The sequence below is a fragment of the Anabrus simplex genome, chromosome 1 (assembly GCF_040414725.1).
Source record: "Anabrus simplex isolate iqAnaSimp1 chromosome 1, ASM4041472v1, whole genome shotgun sequence".
Taxonomy (NCBI): domain Eukaryota; kingdom Metazoa; phylum Arthropoda; class Insecta; order Orthoptera; family Tettigoniidae; genus Anabrus; species Anabrus simplex.
In genome coordinates this window covers 1267907121-1267932413 of record NC_090265.1, presented here as the reverse complement: position 1 = coordinate 1267932413, position 25293 = coordinate 1267907121, and the positions used below count along the sequence as shown (strand labels likewise).

Genomic DNA, 25293 nt, shown 5'->3' with positions numbered 1-25293 from the left:
GTATCAGAAGGTGTCTGAATATGTCAGGCTCGTGTCGTTAGATTTACTGGAACTCCTTCGAAACAAAATTCGGGGACCTTGGCGTCCCTGAAAAAAGAAACAGCCAGTGGGACTTATAATAAATAAACTGCACTAACATTAAATATTGTATATTCCATGGCGTAATAATTAAATTGCATTTCCGCTAGATTCTAAACAAGTCCGTTAGAGTTCGAGTCCCGTAGTGCATGAGGGATATTCGAAATAAAAATCGCATCCCAGTGGCTCAGAGTTAACGTTAAACAGTAAGTCCCGTGGCTACGGGCCCGGTATCAACAACTAGAGTTGTTATTTTTACCTTAGGGATGCAGCAAGACATTTCTCTTGGCAATGGAATTTATACCAGTTACTGAGATGGAAATGACCCACGGTACGTACATCTATAAGCATGCGTGGAATGTTATAAAATGTTATAGAAAGTACTTGCCAATTGGTTATTTTCCTTTTCCTAGGCATCTTAACAAATCTATGGTCTAGTTCTAATACCACGTACCGAGCAAGTTGGCCATGCTGTTAGGGGCGCTCAGCTGTGAGCTTGCGTATGGGATATAGTGGGTTGAAACCCCACTGACGGCAGCCCTGAAGATGGTGTTCCGTGGTTTCCCATTTTCACAGCAGGCACATGCTGGGGCCGTATCTTACTTAACGCTACGGCCGCTTCCTTCCCACTCCTAAGCCTTACCAATCTCATTGTCGCCATAAGACCTATATGCGGCTCTGCGACGTAAAGTCGACAGCAAATTAATAATAATAATAATAATAATAATAATAATAATAATAATAATAATAATAATAATAATAATAATAATAATAATAATAATAATAATAATAATAATAATAATACCACGTATCTGACAATTCTCTTCCTACCCATTATATTCCGTAAGACTGATGACGCCTCCCAGCCACATATGGATATGCAGTCCATTGCGTTAATTTTCCTATACCGACGTGTAAAAGTAAATGAACCTTGCATACATTCAGGAGTGCGTAAATACGTATACTAACATACATTCCTACAGTACGGCACGGTAATGTTCATTTTCCTTTTTCATATCTCCATAGGAAATTGAACTCAACGAAAATTGTACAAATGGACTGCGTATTCATATGTGTATGAGAGGCGTGACCAGTCTTGAGGAAAATAATGGATAGGAAGAGAATTGCCAGATACGTGGGATTATTATTATTATTATTATTATTATTATTATTATTATTATTATTATTATTATTATTATTGCTATCGACTTTACGTCGCATAGACACATACAGATCTTACGGCGACGATGAGATAGGAAGTTAAGGAGTGGGAACGAAGCGACCGTAGCTTTAACTGAGATACAGCCCCAGCATTTTTCTGGTGTGAAAATGGGAACAACGGAAAACCATCTTCAGGTTTGCCGGCAGTGTGGTTGCAGCCCACTATCTCCCAGCTGCAAGATGACAGCTGCGCGCCCTTAACCGTACGGCCAACTCACTCGGTACGTGATATTAGAACTAGGCCATCCAAATGGTTGTTGTACAATTCTTGGACCGTCAAAAAAATATCTGCCTTCGAAATTTTGAGTGCGCCAGCAATCAAGACCTAATTATGAATTGCATTCGAACTTTTCGAGACTAAATTGTTGTTATGAAAATTTTTGAATCAGGAATTAATTGTATCCGTTCAAAGTAGACGAATACTTCCGGAAGGATAAAAAAGAACTTAAAACTAAAATTAATGACGGGAAGAGCTCACATCCACAGATTTGATATCTGATCGAACAGCACAAAGGAAAGTCAGGTTTCGTAGTGGGTGAGAGTGTAAAATGATTTAACTAGAACAAACCGTATACTATTCTGGCTTCCACGTTGTATAATGTAAAAAATCCCGTTGCACATGTCGGTTGTACGGATTCCGCTTCTCCTCGATCAACAAAGGAATGACCGCCTAAATAGCCCAGGAAATTTTCAATAGCCGAAAATATCAGCGCTATATTCAACTTAGTACCAACGTGAGATATTACCGTTCCTTACACGTATTAAAATTGTAATGCTTTCGTTACGATAAATACTAGTTAAACAGTACCTTAATACCTGTCATGTAAGAGCATGAAAGCATTTAATGTGATGAGCTTAAAATGTGTGCACGATTATTCTTCGTTGAGACCTCTCGTCTTATGTAACTACCTGATTAGAACCTTTAAACTGTTTCATATCTGGTTATGTGCTTCCATACCATAGTTCACTGCGACTTTCGAGTTAATAGAAAACAAAATAATTACATAGAATTTATCTTCATTAATAGAATAATGGCGCGGTGTGTTGCAGAGTTAGGGGCTGCCTGGCCGAGGCAGTAAAGGCGTGCTCGGTTCGCCCGGAAAAACGTGGGTTTGAATCCCCGTCAGGAAGTCTTAAAATTTAAGAAACGATATTTCTTCTTCCGGAGGTGCACCAAAAATGAGTACCAGGTTAAATCCTGGGGGCAAAGGCGGCCGGGCGTACAGCTAACCACTCTACCCCATCACGTGCCGCGGTTAACGATGGTGGAAGTCTTTACCTTCCACTTCTCCAAGGGCCTTCGTTGCCTGTGCGGAGGTGACTTTGTCTTTGTGTTGCAGAGTTACTATCTAGGCTTGCTTAATGATGGTGATGATGATGATGATGCTTGTTGTTTAAAGGGGCCTAACATCGAGGTCATCGGCCCCTAATGGTACGAAATGAAATGACAACAAAAAAATCAAAATCATGAACTGACCAAACAAAATCGTCATGAAGAAGGAAGGGATGGACATGTAGCAAAAAACAACAACAACAACAACAACAACAAAAAAGAGCAAACAGAAAAATATCGTGGATTCAACTCAAAAAAGGATCATATACAATTTATTACTGACCAAGGGACCACTCATAAAGCAGCATCCTGAATCGAGGATGCTTGATGGCGAAAGGGGTGCAAAATCCACGTCTAAGGCCCCACAGAATGGTACATGTCGCGAGTAAAGTAGAACAATGCTATTTGCCATGCTGGGGTACTAATCAAAAGTAGCGAATACTCACAGTGTTCCACACAAGATGGTACTAATCACAAGTATTGTACTTCGTACAGGTAACGCAGACCTATGGTGTTTCTCACACAATGGCGCCACTCATAGCTAACGCAAACCGATGAGTTTCCTCACGTAGGTGTACTGGTCACGGGTGCCGGTCCCACGGGCCCCGTGGTGTTCCTCACATAGGGGGTACTAATCACAGGCAACGCAGACCCACGGTGTCGCTCATATAGTGGTACAACTCACAGGCAACGCCCAGACCCGCAGTGTTGCTCACATGGGTACGGCGCACGGGTACTCGAAACCCACAGGGGAACCACTCTCTGCTGCTACTAATCACAAATCTATTGTGTACCAAATATAGTGGTACTACTCGTAAGTAAAGGCGACCCATGGTGTTCCCCGCGTGATGGTACTAATCAATAGTAATTTCATGGTTCTAATACCAGCATCCCTTGGTCGCCCCTTGTAGTCGCCTCTTACGACAGGCAGGGGATACCCCGGGTGTATTCTACATGTGCGTACCCCACCCGCAGGGGGTAGTGTGTTTGGTCAGCGAGAGGTATTTTATTTCCCTCAAGTCCGCCGGCAAGCCGGTTAGGACCTCCCTATCCGCCACCTGGGACGCGCCATGTGGGAGTATCACCTCTCCCCCTGCTACGCCAGCGTAGCAGGTTCGTGGGCTTGCTTAATGCTCTGTCGCTCTATAAATATATGACTCTCGAGATTATCTACTGAATATATCAGATTTTCCCATTCCTATATAGTTTGATGCCCCATAATCATGCTTCTCTAAGTCTCATTTCTCGAGATATTGATGTTCACTTTTCCTATGTTCTAGTTTCACATCCAGGTGTTCTCCTCTTTCCGTCCTTTTCTCTCAGTGTTTAATTTCTGGAAAAATCCTGTCATCCTCCATGTGCTCTTCATTGCTCAATTTCTTTCCTGCGGAACTAAATCTGTCTCCAAAGGGCATGGCATTTTCCCATATTCCACTTTAAATTTATAATCTACCTATCTATTTATCTAACTACAAGGTAACTTTCGTGATATAGTCGGTTAGTCATTGTCCTTCTATTCCTGAGGTAGTGAATTCAATCCCAAGGGAGATCAGTTGCATTTCCGTTATCGAAATGTGATAGCTTCGTGTTATTAAATTTTGATGCATTAAAGATCTCTCACAAGATAATATGCTAAAATCTTGTGGCCTTTTTAAAATCTGGATCAATCAATCAATCAATCAATCAATCAATCAATCAATCAATCAATCAATCAATCAATCAATCAATCAATCAATCAATCAATCAATCAATCAATCAATCAATCAATCAATCAATCAATCAATCAATCAATCAATCAATCAATCAATCAATCAATCAATCAATCAATCAATCAATCAATCAATCAATCATATGTACTATCTTTGTTTCAAGATTTGCAAACGTGCTGAAATTTAAAGGGAACGGGTTGACCTTGCCACCTTTCCTTCCATACTTACATGTATCCCTTGAATGCACCGCACATATCGGCGTTGAAGGAACCAAACCTCGTACGTTACAATGCTCTTACTACATACCTGGTGTTTTCCCTTCACCGACGATGTGCTACGGGTCAGTATTTCTTTCACAACATTAACACATAGCGGTTTTTACCAGGCGTAACGACGATATACTGATAAAGGTGATTCACAGTTTTGACCTGGAGTATCAATAGAACTTTCTAGAGACATAAACGGAAGTCAGCGCAAAATCTTACGGATTACAGGACGTTTACTTCGTTTGCCAGCCCAGTGAATTAGGCATAGCATGCCGGCTCTCACTCGGAGAACCTGAGTCCGATTCATGGCCAGTCCAAGGATTTGAATTCCGGAGTGCGGTGGAAAGTGCGGCGTAGTGAGACCAACTGCGGAGCTGTCAGAACGAGAGTCAGTGGATCCGGTCAAGGAAGCCAAGCAAAGATTTCATAACGACAGCCTCGTAGCAATATGGTGCCTGCAGGCCATCTGAATCGGCAGCAGTCTTCTTGGCAGGCCGAGGTACCAATGGTATGTTGCGATACGGCTTTTCGTCTTATTTGGCACGGCATGTATTAAAATGGGACACCATCTCTAATATTTACTGTGCATTGTTTTGTGCCGTACACTCTCCTCGTGATTTCTATTGCCTTTTACTAAAGAAGAACCTTTTACTAAAGTTTTACGATAAAACAGTTTAAAAGAATAAATCATCCCCAAAAATCCTAGTTATCATTTCTAGTCTTGCTTCGGATGTGATCTTTTATTTATGGAGTTGACTTTTTTGCGCTCCATTTCCTCCCTAATGCAACGCAACGAAATACATTTATAGCGCTACGATACGTCAATATGAAATACAACCTTTTGTATACAAGAGTTAGTGGATAATAGATGTGCATCCAATAATTATATTAATTTTACTTGACAGTGATCAATATGAACCGTACGACCAACTGGATATGTTAGTCACCGTGTTACAAAGGAACTTATTTAATGTGCCGTTTCACAATTCTTTATAAGAGCTAGAGCAACAAAGATGGAGTCTCTGCGGTCAAAATCTCGAATAAAATACATTTAACGTCAGTACGGGCCAAATTATAAGTCTTTTCGTCAGTCGGTTACAGTAATAGCCGCGTTTAGAAGGCGCAGAAAAAAATGACAGATGGACATTATTTGAAACCATTATTCAAGAAAAAAAAGATGCTCATCTTTTACTATCTAATCTGACTTCGGTGTATTAACAGGACGAAAAACTCATTTTAAAGGAATTATTCAGCGGAGCGATATATTGGAGATTTGGAAACGAAGATTAGTTCCCGACTACACTCTATTTGGCAGAGATCAAGATTTAAACGCCGCGCGAGAGATTTAATACAAGAAACAATAAGAGATAAGATATACTACTGTGGAACTACGTCACGCAGTGACGCAAGCCCTTGATGAAATTTGCCCGACACCGGTTAACATTGAAAGACACTTACGGACCAGTAAATTAAATGCATTTAGGCTGATAAAAGACGGCGGAAAGAAATTTATTTTCGAATCAGAATATACTGAATATAAGTCTTAGACAATTCTGGACTATTTAGTGATCTAACTGTTTTCCAGTAAAAACCTGTACAATCTGAGCAACGCAAGAGCTATAGTACTTGAAAAATGTCAGCAATGAGTCAAACATTCTATCATTGTTCTGTTCCATACGCACGAGTCTTCATCATGGGTCTGTAAGGAAGCAAGGCGATGCTGCTTGGATCCTGACGAGGCGAGACGATGTTGGCTATCCCGGATGACCAGTGAGCGATGATGAGAAGCCACGATGTACCCAACCACTTGTGGAGGAACCAGATGACCAGTTCCTAGTCTCAGATGATCGGAGAGGAGGAAACGCCTAGACCATCTTGAGCAAAGTTAAGTCCAATGTCCAAGTCGTTTTCGTAAGTAAGAAGATATTGTTTTCTTTATTTTGCTTAGTAATATTTATTGGTGCGAACACAGTGCGTAAACAAACATCTAGCTAAATTCATTGGAAGTAGGTATTCATCTGTACGAAACGTCAATTCCATTTGTAGGCGTGGTCACCAAGTGATGTTCGTTCGTAATGTTTTCCAGAGACATGCGTGAAGAGATCGCTAAAATTATTATTATTATTATTATCAGTGATGTGTAAGAATGAAGTAAGCATTTATATCTGCGTGTCATAAACTTAAGCAACGTCAAATTGTACGAGATCATGCATAGGATTTGTGTTATGAAGGAATGGCAGTAGACTATTCCAAGTTACGTTAAATTTGGCACTATGACTGTAGCAAATAAAGTAGGCATTTTTGTAATGTCGCGGCACGTTCATGTGCAAGCCAAGGTAATGAATTACGTGATAAAGTGATAGTGTGGTTATATGAAATAAGAGTAATAATTATCGCGTCATGAACATGATATAGAGTTGTTGATGATGTATAATGGTTGTAGTTATTGTTTCTTCGAGAGTGAGTCATAGTTGCATGAAATAAGGTCTCGTGATTTCAAATGTTATAATTGAGAAGATCACTGATTTCTCGCCAATTACACGCAATGATTTTTTAGCCTACGCATTTTATCTAGCTCAGGACATGATCTCAGGACGTCGAGTGCAATGTCTCTTTTATTCATATTAAGTTACTTGGAGCAGCAAATGTTTAATCTGGATAGTTTGGAGCCTTCACTGATTCGATTAGGAAGATCTCGAGAACTCACTGAATAATTACACTTCTGTATGAATTTCAATCTATAGGCAGATCACTGGTGACCTAGGGTTTCGAAGGAGAATCATTTTCTTTTAGCTGGAGATATTGTCATCCGATTAAGTAGATTTTCCGTTGGTAGCATGTGTTATTATAACCTTGTAGAACCAGTGTGATGACGTTTCTTGCCATTTCGTACGCACGTAGTCTATGTCAATAAGATAAGGTCAAATTACCTTAAATTCATGAATTAAATCTTGCGAAGATGTTACTTATTGGATGATTACGACTTACAATGGACGTAGCTTAGCTCATGATGTGTAACATAAGGAAATATGAGTGTCTAAAAAGCAACTAAATAGGCAGAGAGCAATATTTAAGACGTAAAACGTATATGTGTGTACTTGTCAGAACAACGCAAGAAGAGTTTAGAATATCCTCATTGATAGTCTTAAAGCTACGGACAGTCAATCAGACAGTTGAATTTTAAGTACTGTGATAGTTTTTTTTTAGAATAAATATCAAGTGTTAGTTAACATAATCTGATGCGATGTCCAAGGACGGTTGACTTAAACAAATAGAACTCCATTTCTTGACTGAATAATGGCTCAGAAATCCCACATGTGTTTCTTTATTTCTCAAAATAATACAACTAGAAGGACTATAAATAATAGTTGATAGGAGTTTTCTTTTCTTTTCTGTGGATGCATCCTACATTTTCAATGTAAATAATTTTCATGTTTTATTTTCTTGCCAAGAAGGCACGTGTAAATACTATTAGCTGTATCCCATTCAATTTATTTATTCATCACCCAACTCGCTAGGTGAATTGAAAGAGAAGGATAGTGCAGTTTATTTTTTAAGAATCTTCCCACATGTGTCATGTCATTTGCAATATTAATTGATGATTTCGGAGAAGAATGAGTACTAAGAAAGGAAGCTATTTAAGCCGAGAAGACATTCAATCACTTAGGGTGAAGTGAAAAGACGTGATTTTTCCAATGTTATCGACGGATATGGATTACTAGGTCGACGATGAGTCAGTCAATACTAAGGCTACTTCATTAGTAAAATTTTGAACTAATTGCTTGAATATCTGATTTAATATTTAAATAAATTTTGAATTGTGAAACCTAAAAACTCTTTCTCTGTGTTCTTAGCATAAGGTTTAGTTGTAAGATTGTAGTAGTAACGATCGACGACGATTTTCATAAGAATTAATGAGAATGGTACCTAGCTAAATACGAGTAAGAGACGTCTTTCTGCGTTAGTTAGGGAATACCGTTGTTGACCTGGTTGTTTTTCCGTTGCGGAACTCACACCCGTAGAACTCAGTCACCCGATTTATTGAAGTTAGAGCTAGTCTGGATCTCTTGTGTCCTTGCCTGGACGCGGGAACGGCGCAATATTCACCAAAATACATCATATGTCCTAATGTAGAGTATAATATATTTTGATACATTAATGTTTTCATGAATCAACCTCTCCTAAACTAGCCTTCTTCTTCTTACCCCTCTTTACCCGGTTACCTGGTTTCGCTATCAGTGTGTACTTAATGAATTTTTTCTTTAGGATGTCCTCCTGCGTGGAGGGATGTATTCCTATTGCATGTTTCTGTGGTAGTTTGCAGAATGATGCTTTGTAGTAAATGAAATGGTGTATGGCTTTTAGTGCCGGGAGTGACCGAGGACAAGTTCGGCTCGCCAAGGGCAGGTCTTTTGATCTGACTTCCGCAGGCGACCTGCGCTTCATGATGACGATGAAATTATGATGAAGACGACACATACACCCAACCCCCGTGCCAGCGAAATTAACCAATTATGATTAAAATTCTCGATCCTGCAGGGAATCGAGCCCAGGGCCCTTGTGACCAAAGGCCAGCACGCTTATCATTTAGCCATGGATCCGGACTTGTAGTAAGTGAATATGTGTGTTAAGTGGTTAGAATCGCCACCCTGGTCTCTCTGAACCGAAGATTACTGCACTGAATATTCAACCGAGGTTTCGATGTGATCAATGTAGGGTGCACAATCCTGAATTTCAATTTGGGATACTTTAGTACGAAAAGATCAGGAATGATATTAATATTGCACCCATTATGTAAACGTGGCAAGGACACAATATGCTACTGCACCATTCACTTCTGCTAAGCATGAGCTAATACACAACATTTTATGAACGACCGAACAATTTTTTTTATTAACTGACCTTCACAACGTTATTTTATTACGTGGTACCGAAAGTACTGATTAATATTTCATTGCTCTATTTACACGGTGGGGAGACAAAATCGAATGTTTCCAACTTGCGCTGGCATAAGCTACTGCAATCGTTTGGGTATAGAATATTCATAAGTGGTTAGATTCGCCACCATGGCCAGGAATCGAACCATTTTTTAAAAAGGCTTTAATGCCGTGATGAATAACCATCCATATATCAATAACTAGTGCCCTCTTTACATCCATATTCGCTGATACAGGTCACAATGCATTACTCGTCGAATGAGCAAGTCGTGACATTTTAAATGAATGACAATCATGATGGTCTACTAGGCCACGTCTGAACCGGGACTGTAATCACTGAAGCATGTGATGATGGAATAAATCTACGGCATCTCTGACTGAAAATATCCCCACCGTCACTCATCGATAGAGCGTGTGATGTGACCACGGGCCCCTAGCTGGATCTGCATTCTCACTTTCAACTTTCCGAACTTCTGCCTTGATCACCTCTTGTTCTTTTTCAGGGCCGATGGTATTGGGTTCGCGAGGTGGAAGGTTCCTTTCATTTTCATTCTTTCAATTTTCGAAGGATCGGACATCTTCCTTTTTATTTCCTGATCAGAATTGGTTTCCTAGTGGTACATGCCGCTAACTGAATAGAAAGCCTCACCATCTGTAGACTTGTCCAGAAGAGTGGAAGGGCTACTGGTCTCAGAAAGTCATTGCTTTAAGAACCCGTGTAAAGATGCTACGGACAAACATGTCAGATGTAATTTAATAATAATTTAACAAGAATATTCAATATCATTTCAGTCCACAAAAGCTTCATATTGATGTGTTGGGTTACTTGGCACTCCAAATAAAACCGTCCGCTAGGCCACCTCTTAACAAGAAAACGTCCATCATGTGGTCCTAAACAGAAGATTTGTTCATAAGAAGACACTGTTATGTCAATCTCTTCCAATAACGCAGTCCAGTCCACGTTTATAGACTAGCAGTCTTTAGACATTTCTCGAAGTAGTATTTGCAGGTGACGACGATGACGTTAGTCACAGTGTAATAAATAGACGGAAATTACCATAAAAGTGATGTTGATAGTGTGTGCTTGTTCCTCAATACTGCATTAACTCAGCAGATGCAGATGCAGCAAAAGAATCATTCCATGACATCTTCCGATGATTGAAACCTTCTTAAGTATTCGTTAGAGTAGTACACTGTCTTTTCCTCAGTGTGGAGATAGTAGGTTCGAACCCCACTGTCGGCAGCCCTGAAAATGGTTTTCCGTGGTTTCCCATTTTCACACCAGGCAAATGCTGGGGCTGTACCTTAATTAAGGCCACGGCCGCTTCCTTCCCACTCCTAGCCCTTTCCTGTCCCATCGTCGCCATAAGACCTATCTGTGTCGGTGCGACGTAAAATAACTAGCAAAAAAAATAGCTCTTCTTTCCCCGCATATTGTCTGAACAACGCCTTGGTTCACTGATTTACAGCTGCATTCTCACATGTCAACATTTCGCCCGCTTCACAACTCACAACACAGGAGAGTTACATGGATGATTTCCTATTCAATTTCCATTACATCTCACCGACACAGATAGGTCTTATTGCAACGATGGGATAGAAAAATCCTAGAAGCGGGAAGAAAGCGACCATGGCCTCAATTGAGGTACAGTCACAGAATTTTCCTGGTGTGGAAATGGGAAACCACGGAATACCATATTCAGGGATGCCAAGAGTGGGTTTTCAACCCACTGTCTCTTGAATGGATGCTGACCGTTACGTGAACCAAACCACGCAGTCACCCCCTCGGTGGAAGAAGAAATTTGCAATCTTCCAACGATCAACACGTCCCTCTCATTGCGGTAACAAGATGAGAACATAAACTTTGTCATATTAATATTGTAAGCAACGACGGCAGGTAATAACAACTTTAAGCACCTGAAGTAATTAAAAGTAAGTCCATGGAAAATAGATTTGCTTTTACTATTTACAGATTTACGCACTTTATTGCTATGTTGTGAAGGATAAAGCGAAATTTCACAGTATATCATTTTGAAAGCCATCGAAATGAAATTCAAAGATAACAGTTATCAACTGTTGTCGGAGTCCTTGGTTGAGTTATGCGAAGCGAATCATCAATAGTTCCTAACCCTGTACCACTTCCATTTTCGAAACACACCACTTTGATTACAGTCAACATATGGAGCAACTGATCTGGCTGGCCATCCTTCTTGACGTAAGAGATTATGCGTAAACGCACGCACATTAAAGGTGTCCCGACATAAACAATCAACACTGCCCCACTCCAGTACTGAAAAGGAGGGGAGAGAGTAAAGGGATAGTGTTGAAGGCCACTCCAGTACTAAAAGGGAGGGGAAGGGAGTGAACAGGTAGTGCTGAATACACAATGTGTGTATTCCGGCGTTATACTGTAACATTGTAATAAGATGGCTCCTATTCTATCGCAGGTGAATCGAAGCCGTATTATTGGCATGCGGGAGGCTCACATGGTCCCCCAAGCAATAGCAGAATCAATACCATGCAGTCTTAAGACAGTTTGGAGATGGATGGAAATATGGCAAGAACGAGGTAAAGAAGGATTGGTAGACCCGATATAACGCAGCTACAAAATATTCCTAACTACTGTAGTATAAAATACTTTTCGGTTAAAAACCTCCTTTACCTCTTAATACTGTAATTATCAGCGTAGGTTACTTTTTAAATTGTTTATGTTAAAATGCTATTTGTTCGGGGCGTTGACCTAGAGAGTTCTTTTGCCCCTACTTGCACAATATATGAAACTGCATGTAATTGGAATTGCGGAAGTGTTGAGTGTTGAATGTGAGGAACGTTAAGGACGACACAAACACGCAGTCCCCAGGCCAGGGATATTAATCATTTACAATTAAAACCCCCTGACCCGGCCGGGAATCGAACTTGGGGCGGCCGAACGCGTTACCCCGTACACCGCGGGGCCGGACGAGTAGGTAATCTAATGCTGTACTTCAATACATCCGCCACTGTGCCCATTTCGATCACAACGAAGTCTTGTAGCGGGCTGTCTGCATGCAGTCCATGCAGCAATGTGTTAAGTAGTGATGTGCGCGAGTGATGCCTGGAATCGCGGTACTCGACTCTTTCGAGTCCAGGCTCGGGCTCGTTTCACCAGACTTCAATATTACTTATCTAGACTCACAGAGCGCGCTGATGCTATGTGGAATATTGAACACTTTCGCGCATCGCCATGTTGCGGGCGCTTCAGCTTCGAATGCATGGCTAGCACGTGGTAATGTTTACAGACCCTTGCATGTTTTCGATTTGAATCATGCCCGTTAGTGGATCTGTTTTAGTATTATATGTGACGGAATGATAATATATTGTCAAATATTTTCAAGGAATGTGGGAGCTGATACATTACAGTAGTTTCGGCAATATTAGGCCTAAAGTTAGGCCTTACCTGTGGAATGGAAAGATATTCACGAGGGTGAATTCGTATGCAACCTTCATTTGTACAGGTTGCTATTAGAAGGGATCTGGTATTTCTCTGAGTAGAAATTGAACTGTTATAAAATAACTAATTTACGATAGGGCCTAATCGAGAACTAAACAGGTTATATGGTGGTTGATTCAGAGAACGCATGGACATGAAATTTAGAATATTTAGGCTTCTTTTTTTGTTTGTCTTTTTCCAAATCATCGGAGATAATTGTTTAGAACTAAACAGCTGTTCTGAAAAAGGCTACATATTTTTCACACAAACTCTGTTGCGGTATTACAAATTTGATAAACCTGGGCCTAGAATCCGTAAGATATGATTGGTACAACTTGATAAAACCTTTTAATATTAGGGTAAGGTACTGCATCAAATTATTAATTACGGTATCTGAAAATGATTTATTAGTATCGTATGTCTTCATTTCTCCCATTTTTCCCATTTACTTTATAATAAAAGAATGCAATTGTTAATACGCTATTCTAAAAAAATCTGACAATATCAAGTCTAAATAAAGCTCATTACAATCTTGTCAGTCCGCCTCTGTGGTGTAGTGGTTAGCGTGATTAGCTGTCACCCCCGGAGGCCCGGGTTCGATTCCCGGCTCTGCCACGAAATTTGAAAAGTGGTATGAGGGCTGGGACGGGGTCCACTCAGCCTCGGGAGGTCAACTGAGTAGAGGTGGGTTCGATTCCCACCTCAGCCATCCTGGAAGTGGTTTTCCGTGGTTTCCCACTTCTCCTCCAGACGAATGCCGGGATGGTACCTAACATAAGGCCACGGCCGCTTCCTTCCCTCTTCCTTGCCTACCCCTTCCAATCTTCCCATCCCTCCACAAGGCCCCTGTTCAGCATAGCAGGTCGAGACCTGGGCGATAATTATTCGCCCCACGGACCCAGGCCAGATCAGCCGCTACGAGAGGAGCTTCTCTGCTTACTTTCAGGTCACCCGAATACCAGACAAGAGGAACTACACTACTGGTAACGGCAGCCAGGAGACTGCCACACAGACGGAGCCGAGGAACGAGGACGACGGCGGCGCTCCCGAGCGCCGCGACGGCGCGACCCCAGTTGGAAAGCTGTACTTTACGAAGTATACGCAGCCCAACAAGGCCGCCAACCAGGATCGTCGACCCCCAACCAAGATGAAGTGGACGCAGACGCAGGCCTACCAGGAAGGGCCTGTTACCCGGGTGCAAACCAGGAAAGCGCTCGTGATGGTGGAATGCAGCACAGCAGTGGAGAAGGACGCCCCTTGGTGTTCTGATGCTGCTGCCCAGGCACAGCCTGCCTGCATGTCTGTCGAGATGCAGACCTCGATGTGCGCCCCACAGGACAGGGAACGCAGCCGAGCGTTAGCACTGACCGACGCCGCCGCCGCCAGTCAGGGAGAAGAAGCAGATGGCAACGCAGCGGTACCACCAGCCACCCCGGGGTCACCAGGACGGGGGAGGGCCATCAGGACGAGGCGTCTTTCCCAGCCGAGAAGCACCCCCAGGGAAGAAGAAGAAGAAGACGACGCCGCACCAGGAAGCAGAAGGCGACGCCGGCCCAACAGGAGAGGGCCGCCCAGCCGCAACCCAAGACTGCCCCCAGGGCAGCAGTCAACCGAGGAGCCTATCAGGAGAGGACCTCAGCGGGAAGCGGCAGTCAGGTGAGAGTAAAACGTCCCCCTCAGCAGCTCTTGCAGTGTTTCCGCTGTCTGAGGTGGGGCCACCGTCAGGTCAGCTGTGGGCTCGAGGTGAGGTGCAACCCGGCCTCCCATCGCAGTTGCCCTGTCTACCGGCCCATGGCGCGAGCAGAGAGGAAGGAGGGCCGACGCCATGACCCACCCCCTTCCAGGAGGCCCCCGCCTTGGCGGGCTTGGCCTCATTCTCCGGGATCGGAGACTGGGTACAAGGTACCCCAAGGAGGTGGAGTCGTGCGACAGGCCCTAGTGGTACTCGACGCATGGCTCCGCAGCCGGCAAGGACCGCGCTAGTCACAGCAGTGCCCAGACGGACTGATCCCCAGGCGATGGAATGGCAAGGAATTGGTTTATGTTTTGTGCATGTTACCTGTTCCTAACTAACACAACCTCTGGTCTTTCTCCAGCCCATATCCTTGCATGTGCTATCATCAGGTTTTACATGTAGGCTCTTTCTTCTTTCTGCCGATGTGGTTTTTCCCTGACCCTTCAATACCATACTTCAACACCATATACCTAACACAATATCGCCTGGTAGCGTGTCTGACATGGAAACAGGCAGATACTCCTTGTATCACTTCCCACTCCTCCCTGCTATCTCTTTCTTCTTCTTAGAAATCATAGCATGTCGGAGGCCATGTAGATTGAGTCGATGGTCACGCGGGGGGAGCGGGCTTCGAAAAAAAATTGGCGAGGTACTGGTCATTCTCCCCAGTTGTATCCCCGACCAAGAGTCTGAAGCTCAAGGACACTGCCCTTGAGGCGGTAGAGGTGGGATCCCTCGCTGTGTCCGAGAGAAAAGCCGACCCTGGAGGGGAAACAGATGATGATGATGACAATCTTGTCAATCCTAGTCTGCAGTAGAAAACGGTAATCAAAATAACAGTTCACTATGATATTAATCCTTTTGTTTGAAAGTGCTTTACTTTCAGCTTCATTTATTTTCTTTCTGGTGTAAATCATGGTGCTCATATTAGAGAAAAATTAGAACGCACTTTCAATTTTTATGTGCTCAGGTAAGTTAATTCAGAATGAGTTTGTAAAAGCAGTAATATTTAAGAAGATAATATTATGAAGAGGGTTTTACATCTTAAATGATATAATTCTTACTTAAGCCTGACCGGGCGAGTTGGCCGTGCGGTTAGTACCGTGCATCCGGGATATAGTGGGTTCGAACCCCACTGTCGGCAGCCCTGAAGATTGTTTTCCGTGGTTTCCCATTTTCACACCAGGCAAATGCTGGGGCTGACTTTAATTAAGGCCACGGGCTCTTCCTTCTCATTCCTAGGCCTTTCCTATCCCATCGTCGCGATATGACCCATCTGTGTCGGTGCGACTTAAAGCAAATTGGTAAAACGAAAACTTAAGCCTAAACCACGCAGAGAAACTCAAACCAAACCTAGACATTCATTTCATTTTAAGAAATACACAATAGAAGACTAGCACTAGTGTAACAAATTTCAGGCAGCATTTACCTAAATCTAAATCACACAATAATGATAACTTAACTTCTGCTCATCCAATTACGTGATTTCATATACAAACCAAACGAAACCCCATGGCACAACAGGCCCAAAAGGCCATGGCCTACCAAGCGACCGCTGTTCAGCCTGAAGGCCTGCAGATTACGAGGTGTCATGTGGTCAGCACGGCGAATCCTCTCGGCTGTTATCTCACCGTCAGATAGCTCAGCAATTTTAATCACGTAGGATGAGCGGGCCTCGAACCAGCACTCAGATCCAGGTACAAATCTCTTACCTGGCCGGGGATTGAACCCGGGGTCTCCGGGTAAGAAGTACACACGCTACCCCTAGACCGCAGAGCCGGCATTTCGTATTCAGAAAATGATAAAACATGTATCTGATTGTTTTAGAAAGATTTCTGCAGTCATGTACTATTTAAACAATGTGTTCAGAGAATTGAGTAAAATTTGTTGTAAGCCTAATGACTTATCAGAGAGGAATCATAAGCTATGTACCTTTCATAGAAATATTTTATTTCACAAGTTTCCTGTTTTGTTGATATTGGAGATTATTGTTATCGGTACAGGAGTCTGTAAATATTCATGTGTTTTCCAGTCTGCTGAGAGACAGGCAATTTTTATCTCACGATATGTAATCATACTTAAGTTGTAGACTGCTTTTAGAACATGTCTTCTTATTTTCAATAAAAGTAAATAGTAGAGTCTAGGTTTCTCAAGAGAGATTGTCACGTGATCCTCGTCCTTTGAGTCTGGCTTTGTTACCATACGTACAATGTTCAAACACATCAGTTAGTGCATTTTTGTAGTAGTGTATTTTTCAGTCTTCTTATTCAGTCTTATTCAGTCTGATATCCAAAGGATTTGTGTAGATTGTTCAGTTTGTATACAAAAATATATTTTAATATTACCGCAGTCTTGATATTATGTATATTTTTTACGTGTGTACACGGTAGTCGGTGTAGGCCGTCATTAATTTTGTAGGGCGGATGTTTTCATGTGTGCGAAATTTAAGTTAAAACACGAATTCCATACGATCTCCGTGTCAAGCTGAGGAGCGCCCGCAACATGGCGGTACGCGCATGGGCATGTCTTCCCCAGTCACACGCTTCTGCGCAGCCTGCGGTGTGGGGCCTTGCGTTTCACTTGCGAAGACTCGATGACAGCATGACGTCACACGTTCGCTCTCTCGCCCGCTGTTGGATGGATGGAGCATAATGTACAAGTGGTCGCCGAGGTTTTATGGGATTGCGATAGACCGGTAAGATATAAATATTCTTAATGAGTGAGCAAAATAAATAATCTGAATTTGATGATGACTTGCGAAAGATAATACTACAACTATATACGCATAATAAAGTATGAAAATACCCGTTCACGGTGTCTCTCACCCACTCTACTGAATATGCCATCTATTCTAATAATGATAGCATAGTTATCTGGACTTCTGAGCCCAACTTGGCAGGTTCGATACTGGTTTAGTCCGATGATATTTGAAGGTGCTCAGATACGTCAGCCTCGTATCGGTAGAATTGCTGGCACATAAAAGAACTCCTGAGTGACTAAATTCCGGCACCTCGGCATAAAAATGTACGTAGTTGGACGTAAAACTCATAACAGTATTATTATTTAAAATCACTGTCACGGTGTCCTGCTCCATGGCTAAATGGTTAGAGTGCTGGCCTTTGGTAACAGGGTCCCGGGTTCGATTCCCGGCGGGGTCGGGAATTTTAATCATCATTGGTTAATTTCCCTGGCATGGGGGATGGGTGTATGTGTTGCTTCATCATCATTTCATCCTCATCACGACGCGCAGGTCGCCTACGAGTGTTAAATCAAAAGACCTGCACCTGGCGAACCGAACCCCTCCTGGAATCCCCCGGCACTAAAAGCCATACGCCATTTCATTTTTTTTACTGTCTACAATCGTCCGAGGGGATAGGTGAATAGTTTATGCTTACATCATACTTTCGGCAGATATAATGTAGGGTATTAAGATTAGGCGTCCGGAATGTGATGTATGTACACGAAGCAAATCATCAGACAGAACGTGGTTCTGTTCTAGCTAAACATTGAACGCAATGAACAAAATACACCCTCCGTTTTGACGTTTATCATTGCAACACATGACTGTGCAAAGGAACAAAACCGAGTGTAGTCGTTAGAAGTTGAGCGAAGGTCCAAGAATAGTGGCGGGATGTAAGCAGTATTTTGTTTTCCTTTTTTGCTATTTGCTTTACGTCGCACCGACACAGATAGGTCTTACGGTGACGATGGGATAGGAAAGGCCTAGGAAGTGAAAGGAAGCGGCTGTGGCCTTAATTAAGGTACAGCCCCAGCAATTGCCTGGTGTGAAAATGGGAACTCACGGAAAGGCATCTTCAGAGCTGCCGACAGTGGGATTCGAATCCACTATCTCCTGGATGCAAGCTCACAGCCGCGCGCCTCTAACCAAACTTTGTGTTTCTGTGGTGATTTGTAGTGTAGTGTGTTGTGTGAATATGAATAGGAAAGTGTTGGGATGGACAAAAACAACCAGTCCCCGAGCCAGGAGAATTAATCAGAAGCGATAAAAAATCCCGAACCGGACGGGAATCGAATTAGGGATCTTCTGTTCCGAAGGCTGGTACTCTGTCCATTCAGCCAACGAGTTAGACAGTAACAATGAGGGATACTACAGCATATGTATGTTTCTGAACGCCCTACACATGTATCTTTGCAATACATTCTCTGGTAGTAATATTGTCATTATTTCGCACAATATTATTACACGTTTTCCTACAAGGACGTCGCGGGAATAATATTTCATAGCTATCAACAAATCCCTGGTGGCTACTTCCAGGCTGCACAGTAATAAAAGTAATAATAATATCAATAATAATAGAACGCTGCCGTTATCGACATTAGAAAAGGTCCCCACCACAGTGTGGAAATTGTCCCCATCCTACGCTCATCTTCAATCAATACTGATCTGCATTCCTTCGGTCCTACGTGTCTCTTTCAAGTTGACGGTTTGTTAGTAAGTCATAAATATTTTGCCTATGATGATAATAATTATCGTAACAATCAAATTATTGACGACCGATGACTCAATAAAACCAATCATCAGCAGTAAACATATTGCAATCCACATCACAAAAATATTATGTGGGTGACCCTGAATGTCGTGCAATCCAGTACAATAGATTATAGTTCTAAGATATGTCCACAGATAGCAACACTAGTATGCTTGGACTCGAGTCTGGAGTCGAGTATACCGATTCTAAGAGCACATTACTCGATTCTACTCGATTCCGTCGCTAGCCTATCACTAGTGTTAAGCGAGAAGGTGAGTCATTGTGCCTTCGACACTACCCCCTCACTCCCTTCCCCCATGTTTTGTACTGGATTGGCCTTCAACACTACCCCTTCACTCTCTCCCCTTCTTTTCAGTACTGGAGTGGGGCAGTGTTGATTTTTTATGTCGGGACACCATTAATGTGCACGTCTGTACATGTTCACATTTCGTCACGGCACGCCATGGCATCCTGGACACTCACTACACTGCTTGGGACACACCTCTAATGCTTCTACACTGCTGCTACAATACCAAATTCGATACTGCTTTTCCATTTCAGCGTGGCGTTCTGCCCGTGGGTTGCGGTACGTGCAGTTGTATCATTAACAGTACCGGTCTGTAAAAGCAGGCCAAGACAGCTACACATTTAACTGATGCGCGGGTGTGATCCAAAACTTTTCTGATGTGTGTGCAATTTCACAATAATTATTAAAAGTGTCCCCAATATCTGAGTTATTGACTGGCATTTTTGTTTGTTAAGAAGAAAGCCATACTTTCCAGCGTCGACTTAGTCAAATAGCATATAAAAATATTTCCAGTCTCTCAAACACACAACATTTCAATACATATTATAACGCTATAAATATACCTGTAAAAACACACAGTAATACAAAAGGAATAGTAATAGTGTGTATTTTACAGGTATGTTTATAGTGTTTTAAACTGTATTGAAATTTTGTGTGTTTTTGTGTTATTGACTGGCATCTCACAACAGTTTGTTGTTGATGAAAGAATGTCGTGAAGAATGTGAGGTTTTAGTATGATAGCCATTATGGTAAAGTCTTGGAGCCTTTCATAACAGCAATTTCTTCCTTCACCACCAGCCAGGTTGAGTGGCTCAGACGTCGAGACCCTGTCGTTCTGAACCCAACTTGGCAGGTTAGATCAATGCTCAGTCCGGTGATATTCGAAGGTGCAAAAATACGCCATCCTCGTGTCGGTAGATTTACTGGTACGTAAAATAACTCTTGCGGAACTAAATTCCGGCACCATGGCATCTCGGAAAACAGCAAAAACTTTTATGGAGCATAGAGCTAATAACATCACTACCTTCCTTTACCGTTGCTCGTGTAATTGCAGATAAGACGCGTTTATGGATGTTTTTTCCTTCACCCTACCACTGTCGCAGTTCTCTTCAGCTATTTAGATGTAGTTTCATGATTTAGTTTTTGTCAGAACTAATGTTTAGTACTTTATTGTGCCATACATCACGTTATGTTGGTTTAAACATAACGTAATATTTTGGAATACAGATTTTGGTTATTACAAGTTCTGCAACTATCATAATCACATTTTAGCACAGAAAGTGAACGAGGTTAACATATATATTATGAGAACAGAACGAGTTATTTGCGCTGATTGTATAGAATGATGGTATTAATTCGTTTCGAGCAAAAATGGACACAAGAAGTTTCGAAACAGGACTATTCACATTATTTAGCTTGTCTAAGTTTACAGAGTATGACATACGATTCACTATTGATTGTTTAGGTTAGGAAGTCCAATAATATTTTATTCTTATAAAGACAATACACTACACTGTCCATCACCACAGAAACACGATCCAGAGAATATATCTCTCCACATGGGAAGGGTGTAAAGAAAGCCTTCAAGCCATAAAAATCGGCTTAAACGGCTTGTAGCTGTGAAGCCATTTCATTGGTAATAGGTAAGGAAAGGAGTTCAGACTTGTAGTAGTGCTCACGAAAACTACGGCCACTTGCATACATATCTTTGATTTTTAGGTCATTTGATAAACATGGATTTCATGCTGTCGCATATTTCTTTTTTACTCTTTGTTATTAATGGAAGAGTATCCGTTTCATTTATTTATTCATTTTCAAATATACAGTAAATTCCAATGAGAGTTTTAATCGGTGCTGGATTGTCGCATCATTGAACACGCCCAAGAAATAACTAGTTTTCATTTCTGTAAGAGGCTTTTGTTGAAACACTGAAAGACTCATAGTCAGCAGTTTTAGAAAGAATACATTTCGGACTGTGAGCTGTGCTCCATTGACTGCTCTTCCTTCTAGACTTTTCATCTCTTGGTACCTGCATGACGTGAAGTAAATTGATGATGACAAATAATATGTACGAAATAAGTTATAGTGGAATACGACACTACAGCTCAGAAAATAACCAACAAACTCGTGGTATTTGTTGGTTTCCAAAGGGCCCCTTGTTCAGTCTACTTTTATTTCTACTCACTTGTCCTAATATCCTCATTTTCATCTTTCCCATATAACCTCTCTGGTCCACTCATAAAATATTCCAAATAATAATAATAATAATAATAATAATAATAATAATAATAATAATAATAATAATAATAATAATAATAATAATAATAATAATAATAATAATAATAATAATAATAATACGTGATTCAGACAGTAGATCATGCCGGTGGGTTCGATCTCGACTTAGTCGGGTGTTTTTACAAGGTGTTGAAACATGCCTGACCTTCTGTCAGCAGATTCTGATGCATCGGCGTTTCGTAAAAGCATAATAGTAGTTAGTGGCACATATCAACAAATACGTTACATTATCAATATTTACAAAACAATTCTTCTTCTTCTTCTTCTTCTTCTTCTTCTTCTTCTTCTTCTTCTTCTTCTTCTTGCGTTCGGGCCTTCCAAGGACCACGTTACAATTTCAATTGTTCCTCCTTAGTTGTTCTTTCCTTTTCTTCCAGTATTCTTTCATTGTTTCACTGTGTTTCTTTCTCCTGTCTTCAGTCCACTTTGTGCCTGTTTTCCTTTCCTTCTTCCCTTGGAATCCTTCCATTTGTAAGGCTTTCTTCCTAAAAATATTTCATTCCAATAATTCTTCTTCTCGTATGTTGTTCCTTTCCAGGTCTTTCTTGACTTCTTGAATCCAGGTGGTAGTTGATTTCTTTTATTATTATTATTATTATTATTATTATTATTATTATTATTATTATTATTATTATTGTTATTATTATCTTTTTTCCAATATAAATAAAAGTGTAACGAACGTGTGCCTGTACATTGACTCTTTCGGCGAAATTTACCTGTAGTTATATGTTTCAGGTGTAATAATGACCACATGCATATTTTTTAGCTTTGGTGTCTGTCTGTTTACCGGCTTGTCTGGTTGTCTGTTTGTCTGGGTTCTTATAACTTTCAAAATACTGGATATATTTCTACCAAACTTGATATTTAGAATCCACCTGTTCTTGGGTAGATTTTAGGGCCAATATTATTTCAGTTACCTACATTTACCGAAACCATTATTTTGCACTCCTGCAATATATGCACATGCAAAATTAATGGCAATCTATCATCCTTAATGGAAATAAATTTTCAAAACCTTTTCTCATAAGCATCATTTCGGTAGCAGGATTAATAAGGGAGATATCATGAACAGCCTGTTTTGCAGGCTACGTCCTGCGGACATTGCGTGTTGTACGTGTACCAGATTCCTAATCTATCTATACAAATAAAACCGCAATGACCGTGTGACTGTACATTAGCTATTTTCGCGAAATTTTCTTCATGCTACCCGTGTAAGGGGTAATAATGACCACCTGTATATTTTTAAGCCCTAGTTTCCTGAAAGTCCTGACTTTTACCCCTCTTCCCCAAAATCAAGATTGCAGCACAAACTGACAGACGAGCTAGAAGATTTAAATTTGGCAAAAGTATACGTTTTAGTCTTTAACTGATGGAAAACTTTCAAGATCTTTAAATTTTTCACTTTTTTATCCACGAAGAATATCGAAATATGGAGGCAATTTTAATGACGGTGCAGCCTTTCGTTTCGAGATATTTCGTGGCTAATCCGCATGCCGCAACACAAAACGGATGGCAAAAACTCGGTTTAAATTGGAGTGATCTACAGATTTGGTCCTATGATTTTAGCCGTATCTCTATTCCTTATATGTTAGATTTCTCTCCAATTCTCAATTGTAAGTAAATTATGCACTTCTACACGCATGCTTAATTCATACTTTGATTCACTTATAGGAAAGGTAGAATCGTCAAATTCTACACGATTATTGGCCCAAACAGTAGCCATGTATGAGTCAAATGCTGTGTTTGTAGCTGTCACATAATTAACCGAAAAGTAATGCACTGTGAGACAATCGTACCCAAATTTCAACCTATTTAACGTTTCTAACTCAATCTGACCTATAAATAGATGAGATACGAGAAAATATGGGGTCTTATGGAACAATCCGTTTATTGATATGACGTACAGTTTAGCAGCAGTTAATCTGTAAATGAAGGTCTGCAATATTTTAAATATGCATATACTTTTGAATGCTGTTCTACGTATCTTCATTGATGCGATTTTTAGCAATCAGGAAAGGGTGTGTCTCCTATTGTAATCAGTACTTCCCACATCGACTTTGACTGGCAGTAGAAATGGAGTCCTTCTCCAACTCCTGTGTAAGTGGTATTAGTATAGTGGACCCACCATTGTAATGAATAATGAATGATTCCTTTCTCAATTTCAATTGCAGAAGGCAAGGTAGCATGCAATTTTGTTCAAAACTACCCTACCCGGTTGTATTGGCTGCAGGCATGGATGCCCGATATTATGAATAAATTTTCCCATCTAAAATGTTACTGGCATTAGGCATAGTGGCCTGCTACTTTGATGGAAACTCACCAACTCAGTGTGACTGGCAGTAAACTGGCTGGCATTAGGAAAAGGGGCCTGTCATTATAATGATAACAGCACAACTGAATTTTGACTGACAGTAGACAAGTAGCCTGCCATTATAATATAAACTCCTCAACTGTAATCTGTCTGGAAGTAGGAAAAAGCGACAGCCATTTTAACGAAAACTTTCCAAATCGATTGTGACCCCGCATTAGGCAATGGGGCCTGCCATTATAATTTAAACTTCCCAACTCGATTGTGAATAGCAGTAGGCAGGTGAGCCTGGCGTTATAATCACAACTCCGCAATTCACAATTTACACTGGAAACAAAGTATGGTGACCTCCCCATGTTGTCTCTCGTATAACGCTAAGAGACATGCAATTTTAAAAATCTTACTCACTGCATGTACAGTAATTTACTTCGATATCCGTGTAGACTGTATAATACTGTAACGAAGCACGAGTACATTTGCTAGTTATGATTATTGTAGTTCCCTTGCTGGATCAAATATAGATCCCCATGCGTTTCGGACTACGAAGCTATGAGTTTGTATTCGGAAAAACGCTGATTCGAATTAGAGCCCTGCGTGACCAAATATGAAGACCATACTTTAAATGAAATAGTCTGACGCCTGGGTATATATGAAAACCACCCAAGGTTTCTGTGAAGCAGTGTTGTATGCTAAAACCGACGGTATAATATCCGGCCGAGTCTTTTTATGTTTGGTCCGCTCTGTGTGTGACAAATTTCTTTGTTTGAGGTGGATTCGTATTACCACCCACCACTACCCAACCAATACCACCGACGACGACAACAAAAACATAGTCATAACGCATCGTGTGTTCATTGTGCGTTGTTAATTCCTATTATGAGCCAAAATTGTTCTTTCAATTGTTATACACTGGTCATTAATTAGCTGTCTCCACAGTTTAGGTGTAGCGTGCCTGCCTCTCATCTGGAGGCCCCAGGTTCAATTCCCGTCCAGATTAGGGATTTTTCCTAGACCTGAGTGTATGTTCGAGGTTCTCAGCCTACGTGGTTGCAATTGAGTAACTATCTGACAGTGAAATGACACTGACCTAAACCACCTCCTAATCTGCAAAACTTCGGGTTGAGGAGCGGTCGTTTTTTAGTCTA

At 41.3% G+C, this 25293-nt stretch overlaps 1 protein-coding gene across 1 annotated transcript in view; it reads right to left on the bottom strand.

Moving 5' to 3' along the window:
- Positions 1-14312, bottom strand: part of LOC136858676 (zwei Ig domain protein zig-8) — a 784418-nt gene extending 770106 nt beyond the window's left edge. The window contains exon 1 of the mRNA XM_068225726.1: positions 14205-14312. Within this exon, the coding sequence (XP_068081827.1) occupies positions 14205-14312 (108 nt within the window). The remainder of the gene's footprint in view (positions 1-14204) is intronic.
- Between the last annotated feature and the right edge of the window lie 10981 nt (positions 14313-25293).